Here is a 9010-nt window from a genome sequence, read left to right as displayed (position 1 = left end):
GTGAGCATTGGCTCACAGACTTCTTTTTGTTGTTGTTGTTGTTGTTGTTGTTGTTGTTGTTTTTTAAGCATAATCAACTTATATGTATTTATTTCTGATTGGTTTTCTACATCTTTGTTCAAAACATATCTACATTTCCAATGTTTTGTAGGTAATGAAATTACAGATAGTTAATGTATTTAAATTCCACATAAATGGACTGGTTGATCGATGGGCGCGGTTTAATAAATCACGTTGGGAGGGGGGATGCGGGCCAATAAAGGCAGAATTAAAATTAATTAAAACGACTAGCTCCACAATTAACTCAAAAAAAGAATGATTTGTCCGGAAAATGTAATAGACATTAATCTTAGGAATAATAGGTTCACCATTAACTCAGAAACGATGACTTTGCTACAAATTGCAAATTTTAACAAGTGGTATAAACATTCTGAGAGGTCGATCAGGATCAGCTACAATTTTAATGTGGACCTGACTTTATCCTGTTCATAGAAAGGAGTGTGACACGGTACATGTGTAGCTGCAGAGCAGGGTAAATCTGGGATCCAGGCTGTATCCTACCACGCAGGTCTCGGTGACAACGACAGAATCTCTATGCAGGAAAAGTGGCTCAATGGACAGCGATGTAAGGTAAATGAACAGTCTAATACCCCCTCCCCTCCCCCAAAAAATTGAGAGACTCCATCTTCAGTCGTCAATAATATTGATACTTGACTTCGTGAGGAAATGTATTGGGAACTATTTTCAATTTTACAAGTAAGAGTAATTTATTGTACTTTAGCTAAAAAAAAGTTGTAATTAAATTAAAATAAGCAAAATCAAAGAACTGGGGTCCCTCACATTCGGTGTCTTTTTGATATGCCATTATTTATGGCATATTGTGTCAAACATGAACGCCCTATCATATGGCATTCAGAAGAAATCACCAATTTTTTCGAAAAATTAGGTCAATGTTGAAGGTCAAGGGGTCAGAAATCATAACATATTCGGAACGATCTTGTCACAGATAATACACACGTCAAATATGAAAGCCCTTTCTCTTCTCTATAGAAAATTATGCGGAAAATAAAAAAAATGTGAAAAGTAGGTCTAATGTAAAGGTCAAGGTCATGGGGTAAAAAATCATAGTGTATAGAAAGATCTTGTCACATATAATATGCATGTGAAATGTCTTCTAAATGAATGATCAACGTGAAAGTTTTTGAGAAGTATGTCAAATTTCAAGATGAAGGTTACATCAAAAATCAAAGTGTATTTAGAAAGGTCTTGACACAGGTAATACACATGTGTAGCACGAAAGCCAAATCTCTTCTCATTCCACAGTTTTAGCCAATATAGTGTAAAGTATACATTTTTGAGAAGGGGGCCAAACTCCAGTGTCAAGGTCAAGGAATAAAAAATCTTAGTGCATTTAGAAAGGTCTTGTCACAGGTCAAACACATGAAATTCCCATCTCTTCTCATTCAAAAGATATGACCAACTTGAGGTAAAAGTTTTTGTTACAAATTGACAGACGGTCAAACAAATGAGATTTAATGTCACCACACTCTTGCAAAATTGGGGGACAATTATGTATCTTTGTGTAGTCTACTTGTGTGGCATGCCAACTTATATTAAAATTAAGCAGCCAAAACTGTAAGAATTGCTTACACACAAACAGACAAATAGAAAGATGACATATACTCTTCTATTTTCTGACCTGTAGAACAAAAATCACACGAACTTTATAAAACAAGTATAAATGCACTTGTAGAAAGTAAATTCCTCTCTGGACCTGGAAGTATAAACACCTGACAGGTAGATAACACAGGTTTATCACGCGATCAGAGTACATAACAGATAGACTTCAGTTGGAGTTTGATCAAAAGGGTGGACACCATTACTAAAGTCAGGTAAGAAATTCAGAAGTTTTTTGAGCATATGAAAACAAGTCTGAAAGTATAAGAATTCAGTATTACAGACTTTTATAACTAAGGGAAAGAAAATTTCCTTCCCAAAGCCCTCTAGGGCTACACGCATTTTTATGGAAATGCAACATGTAACAGGTAGATAAACAAACTTTACAGACATGTTTGTCTGTAAAGTTTGTTTATCTACCTGTTACATGTTGCATTTCCATAAAAATGCGTGTAGCCCTCAAATTCAGACAATGAATGTATAATTTTTGATTTATTGAAATTTTTATGTTTCAGTTACAAAATACAATGGACCCCCGTACCAGTGCCCAGGATGTGATGCGATGTGACCTGTGTGAGACCGCTGTGATACAGATGCACTGTGATACATGTCTTGTCAACCTGTGTAAAGCCTGCGTGGGAGAACACATCTCAACAGGTGAATCTAAAGATCACAAGGTTGTCAAATTTCACGACAGGCAATGCACTCCCCTCTACCCTAGATGTACAACTCATGCCAAAGAACGATGTGAAATGTACTGTAAACAATGTGACATTCCTGTCTGTCCTAGCTGTCTTGCATCCAAACAACATTTAGGTCATGAATTATCTAAAGTCTTTCAAGTTCTCGAGGAAAAGAAGGATATTATTGTAAAGGAAAGAAATGAATTAATTGACACAATTTATCCAACTTACCAGGACATTGCCTCTAATGTACAAAATAGAATGAGTCAGTTAGAAAAGGAATATGGAGATCTCTCAACAGCCATAATAAAACATGAAGAGGACTGGCACAGAGAAATTGACAAACTTGTCAAGAAAATTAAAGCTGAAGTTGATGAGATGAAAAACACACAGTTACAAACTTTACAGAAACAACTGAATGAAATAAACAAGACAATGTCTGACATCACAGAAGAAATTAATTCAATTGAAACTGCAATAGACACCAATGACTTGTCAAAACTATTTAGTGTCAAGTCTAATGTATCTAGATACATAAATCTTCCACACAAAATGATACCACTGTTACCCAAATTCATTCCAGAAAAAATTCATTGGGAAGAACTAAGTAAAATATTTGGAGCTTTTTCATCAGATTCTTTAAAAACAGATGAACATGGCTACAGCATGAAGACAACACAGAAATCACCAGAAGCTGGATCCTATCCTCCAGTCAAACAGCTGCTTGATGGACCAGAGACTGTCACCACCATAGACACTGGGTATAGAGATAACCTTTACAATGTGGTCTGTCTGAGTGATGAAGAAATCTGGACAAATGGATATGACAGCACCATGAAACTCTTCAGCATCAATCAGGGATCACTACTCAAGTCAATCACAACCAAGTCATGGAAAATACCATTTGACATAGCAGTGACAAAAAGTGGAGATCTAGTTTATACTGATACAAGTGATAGAACTGTGAACATTGTGAAGAATGAGAAGATAGAGAAGGTTATCCGAATACAGAACTGGAGACCTCGCAGTGTCTGTAGTACATCCTCTGGTGACCTCCTGGTTATCATGGACAGTGATGATTACAAACAAGCAAAAGTTGTCCGTTAGACTGGCTCAACAAAGAAACAGTCCATTCAGTTTGATGATAAAGGTAGACCTCTCTATTCCTTTGATAGTTATAGAGAGTATATAACAGAGAACAAAAACCTGGATATCTGTGTGTCCGACAGTGGAGCTAAAGCAGTAGTAGTGGTCAATCAGGCCGGGAAACTGAGATTCAGGTAGAATGGACATTCTCCTGCTCTACAGAACAAACTATTCAAACCACTAGGAATCACCACAGACAGTCAGAATTGCATCCTTACAGCTGATGTTAACAATGACTGTGTCCACATCATAGACCAAGATGGACAGTTCCTCCGTTATATAGACTGTGGACTGAGTTATCCCTGGGGACTGTGTACAGATACAAATGACAATCTGTTTGTTGCGCAATTGTTGAACATACAAGTAAAGAAAATCAAATATCTGCAATGAATCTATGACCATTATTACAATAAAACATGACAATGATTTATCATATAAAACTTATCGTAATGATTCACTCTTAAACTGTTTCCATGGTTTCCCACAAAAGAAACAGTTGTGTGCATTGTATAAAGCAGTGGAGAGTTGAAGCTCTGTAATGCTCTTTAATTAAAAACTCTGTATTATTACTGTGCAAGTAAAGAGAAATTCATGTAATATAACAAATGAATAAACCTACCTTCTTCAGTCTACGCTGAATTCTTATTTTCACCCTTTCCATGATAAAATGAAATTTGAAATTTAGAGTAGATGCGTCTTTGTGTGACATGTATGTTTCAAATGTATAAAAGTCTAAGAAAGTGAAAATAATAATGAGTGGAGTGCAACAGAAACAAAATATTGTGTTGATAATTATGTTTTCCAAAATAAGTGATCAATTCCACAAAATACTTCCATGCTTAAGCTGCTTGAAATAGTTACAATCACTCCCGAGCATTTAACAATAAAAAAAATTCTCCAGACGGTTAATGATTAGAGTTGTTCAGAGTCTAGGTTAGGGACATCAAAATATTTATTTTTCCTAGTCCATTGTTTGATTGCATTATTCGAACGATGAGGTCATATATTTGGAAACATTTTCCGAAAATGATTTGTTTTAAAAAAAACGGACATATAATGACATATTTATTACTCAAAAATCACTTTTCCTGAATCTATTCAAAAATAAACCTCAAAATAACAATATACAGTCTCTAATAAATTGTTGTATTTTAAGCTCAGCTGAGCTGAAGGATCAAGTGAGCTTTTCTGATCGAAATTTGTCTATTGTCTGTCATCATTGTTCACATTATCTTTTCAGACACATTTTCATCTTCTCAAGAACCAAAGGGCCAATTTCAACCAAGCCTGCCAAAAAGTATTTTTGGGTAAAGGGAATCCAGATTTGTTCAAATTCAGGGCCATATATCTTCCAAGGTGAGATGATTATGACTTCATTAAAAACTAATGGCATCATTAAAGAAAATCTTCTTGTCAAGAATCACTGTGCTTGAAAATGAACTTTTGTGGAATCATTGTGAGGTAGTTTAGATTCAAATTGGTTCAAATCATGACCTTCAGGGGTAGGATGGTTCCGCAAAGGGAGATAAAAAATTTGCATGGGAACACATAGGGAAAATCTTTAAATATCTTCTCAAGAACAGCAAAGCCAAGAGTCTTATTTTTATGCAAATATTTCCATTTCCAATTGTTTTCTCTATGATAAACACTACAAAAGTCGTCTTGTTAATTTCTCTTTAATTCCAGTGGCATGTATATATCTCTATTGAAATACTACTGAAAAATTTGTCAAATGGCTTTGCCCGTTATGCAAATTATCCCACGTTTCCCACTTTCGTTGATGCCCTGGAATAGTCTCCTAACTAGACAGTGACTCCTTAAATATCCTTATTTTGTGTATAATCAAATTTGTTAAAATCATGACTTCCAGGGGTAGGATAATGGTACACAATCGGGGATCAGTTTTTGAATGGAAACACATCTGAAATTTTTCTTCAAAAAATCTTCTAAAAAACCACTGGGCCAGAAAAGTTAAAACTTATGTGGAAGCATCCTAGGGTACAGTGTAAATTCTGAATTGCTCACAAATTGAGAACACAAATGAATATGTTCAAATTATGACCCATATGGCAGGGCAGGGCAGGGCCTCATTTGGGGAAAATCTAGTGAAGAATAGGAAGGGCCAAAATTACTCAAGTAAGAGTTGTGGCTCATGGGCGTCTTGTTTAAATATGAAAATATTCAAAATGTTGTTTCATTATTCAATTGTTGTTTATTTCAACTGATAGTCGAATAGTCAACAATTCATTAACATCCCTAAAAAAATCAAGTATGTTTCATTAATGTGGACAATTTGTTCCAAACCCAAGCACCTAGACACCCTATGCATTTCAGGTTGTATGTGCAACCATTGCCTTCGGAATAAGAATTGACAAACCGGATGTCAGATTCGTCATTCATTACTCCTTGCCAAAGTCAGTGGAGGGATTTTATCAGGAGACAGGGCGAGCCCGAGTGAGCTGAGCTGCTAGCCCACTGTATAATGTACTACACATACCAGGACGTCAAAAGAATGAGGAGGATTATAGAGAGTACGTAGGGGGGGGGGGGGTCTGTTATAATGTACTACACGTACCAGGACGTCAAAAGAATGAGGAGGATTATAGAGAGTAAGTAGGGGGGGGGTCTGATATAATGTACAACATATCAGGACATCAAAAGACTGATAAGGATATTAGAGAGTAAGTAGGAATGGATTCTGTAGAAATATGATATTTCTTATACACATATGAAGGTCGTTACTTAAACTGTACATATTGGAAACATGTTTGATTTTGTTCAAAATTAAATAGCCACATTTTGATTATGTTTTGTTTCTTTACAGTGGATCAGGCAGCCACATTTGATTCCAAAAGAGTTCATATACACAACCTCTTCAGAATGGTACAGTACTGTGAGAACGTGGCCGACTGTCGACAATCACAGATGCTTTTAAATTACTTGTCTTTGGAGAACGAGACTTTGATAGAGAGAAGTGTGGAATTTCTGTGGAGCTATGTGTGACAACTGTGTGTCTAAGGTTAGTTTTATAAATGAATTAATTTTTATTGAATTTTAATTGGAAAGATTTTTTGGAATTTATTTCACACATGACACAAATTGTGTACATGTACAATAAATGAATTAATGATTGAATTTTAATTGGAAAGAAGAAATCAAAAGAAACACTATTGTGCATGTACAGGTATATTTTCTGTATTACAGATTGAATGATATATACCAAAATGTAAAAAAAAATCTTGTACATTTGTATTTAAAACTTATATAAATTGTTTTGGATAAATGATTATTTAATTCTTATGCAATGTATATATGAAGGAGTCCTTCCAACTGCGTGATGTCACAGATGATGTCAAAGGAAATGTGTAAAGGATATGACTGTCAATGGAAGACGAGAAAACGACTACTCCCTTATCTACTTCGTGGATATATTTAGAGGTTAAGAAAGATTACGGAGAATCTTTCTCAGAAACCATTTGTAGTCACTGTGGAAACCATTTGTAGTGGAACCTCATTAATCTAGAACTTGTTTTATGAGCAAATTGTCTGGATTATGAAATATCTGGATTAATGAGAAATATTGTTGTTTTAATAATTTGAATTCTGCTACATATAAATTTTGTATGGAAAGCTAATATATATCTGACTTATTTCTGGATAAATGATGTTATCCTCTTTTATAAAAAAAAATGGAATTTTTTTTATTCTGTATGTGACTTATTAGTTTTGTCACCAATATTTGCATTTAGTTTAGTGCCAAATTTACATTTCAAGGAGCTAAAACTGGTAAAATTTCTGATGCTGGACATGACAGGATACCCCTTCATGGTCATGGTAAAAATTACAGCAGGGCTGATGCTGAAAGACTGCTAAAAAAATTAGTTATTGACGCCATATTTTACACGTCAGGATCTAAAAATTACTGCGGCAGACACCACGGCATGTTATATCAGACTCGGACCTAAATCAAAAGACGTGATGATGGGAAAACGCAAGGTAGCTAGACTCCCCAGCAATATATTATTATGTATGGAGGAAAATATTCTTAAGTTTACACTTGTAGATGTTTTGAGTTTTATGCCCCCCTTCGAAGAAGGGAGGGCATATTGCTTTGCTGTCTGTCTGTTGGTCCACTTAGCTTCTGTTCGTTTTCTTATTACCGTTGCACATACTGAAATAAAATTTGGTATACAGATTTATCAGATAAATATCAAGGTCAAGTTCTGTTTTGGGTATGATCGCACCAATTTTGACAGAGTTGTGCCCCTCGGACTTACAAAAATTCCAATTATTTGCAGTTTCCATTCATTTTCTTTGCAGAGGTTGCACATACTAAAATGAAATTTAGTATACAGATTTATCACATAAATATCTAGGTCAAGTTCTGTTTTGGGTACAATTGCACTATTTTTGACAGAGTATGCCCTTTTGGACTTAGAAAAAAAGAAAAATTCCAATTTGGGAGGAGGGGGGCATAAGTGTTTTATAATCATCTCTTGTTTAAAGGAAGTTCTAATATATTGATTGGAACTTTTGGTTTAATTTTTGAGAATCCTGTCTCCAATCCTTGATTGACATGTACAGCAAGTTTAAGTATCATTGTCTTCGATATTTTCATTATTTTGGATATGTCATTGTTGGAACTTGAAAGTCCCAGCTGTTCAGTCTTTATGCTTTTTAACCTCATTATCTAAAACCATTGGATATCTCGAGGTTTTTTAGCTCACTTGAGCCAAAGGTTCAAGTGAGCTTTTCTGATCACATTTTGTCCGGCGTCCATCTGTCTGTCTGTCTGTCTGTAAATTTTTCACATTTTCGACTTCTTCTCAAGAACCGCTGGGCCAATTTCAACCAAACTTGCCATAAAGCATACTTGAAAGGGGATTTAAGTTTTTTCAAATAAAGGGCCATGCCCTCATTCAAGGGGAGATAATTGAGAATAAGTGAAAATTTGGTGGTATGTCTTAAAAATCTTCCTCTCAAGAACCACTGTGCCAGAAAAGATGAAACTTATGGGGAAACATCCTCAGGTAGTGTAGATTCGAGTTTGTTCAAATCATGTCCCATGGGGGTTGGGCGGGGCCACAATGGCCGACCAAAGTTTTATATAGAAATATATAGGAAAATTCTTTAAAAATCTTCTCCTCAAGAACAGCAGAGCCATAACTGCTCATATTTATATGGAAGCATCCCCATGTAGTGTAGATTCAAGTTTGTTTAAATCATGACCCCTGGGGGTAGAGCGGGGCCACAATGGCTGACCAAAGTTTTGTATAGAAATATGTAGAAAAATTCTTTAAAAATCTTCTCAAGAACAGCAAAGCCATAATTGCTCATATTTATATGGAAGCATCCCCAGGTGGTGTAGATTCAAGTTTGTTCAAATCATGACCCACGGGGGTAGGGCAGGATCACAATGGGCGACCAAAGTTTTATATAGAAATATCTAGGAACTTCTTCTTAAGAACAGCAAAGCCATGATTGCGCATATCCCCAGGTAGTGT

The 9010-nt window shown here is 35.5% G+C and overlaps 1 protein-coding gene and 1 long non-coding RNA gene across 2 annotated transcripts; both read left to right on the top strand.

Moving 5' to 3' along the window:
* Nucleotides 1–532: 532 nt before the first annotated feature.
* On the top strand, nucleotides 533–6425 carry LOC134257335 (uncharacterized). Its single transcript, XR_009989903.1, has 3 exons — nucleotides 533–630; nucleotides 5841–6037; nucleotides 6331–6425. It is a non-coding gene; the product is annotated as an uncharacterized LOC134257335 (long non-coding RNA).
* On the top strand, nucleotides 1570–4417 carry LOC134257302 (pyrin-like). The gene is made up of 2 exons (XM_062739939.1): nucleotides 1570–1892; nucleotides 2193–4417. The coding sequence occupies exon 2, from the start codon at nucleotides 2205–2207 to the stop codon at nucleotides 3465–3467; it is 1263 nt and encodes a 420-aa protein (XP_062595923.1). The 5' UTR covers nucleotides 1570–1892; nucleotides 2193–2204; the 3' UTR covers nucleotides 3468–4417.
* Nucleotides 6426–9010: the final 2585 nt, after the last annotated feature.

This window comes from Saccostrea cucullata, unplaced genomic scaffold (genome assembly GCF_032062105.1).
Source record: "Saccostrea cucullata isolate Sc308-1 unplaced genomic scaffold, CSIRO_AGI_Scuc_v1 ctg4190, whole genome shotgun sequence".
Classification (NCBI taxonomy): domain Eukaryota; kingdom Metazoa; phylum Mollusca; class Bivalvia; order Ostreida; family Ostreidae; genus Saccostrea; species Saccostrea cuccullata.
Note: the sequence above shows the minus strand (reverse complement) of the source record. Positions and strands in the feature narration are given on the sequence as shown.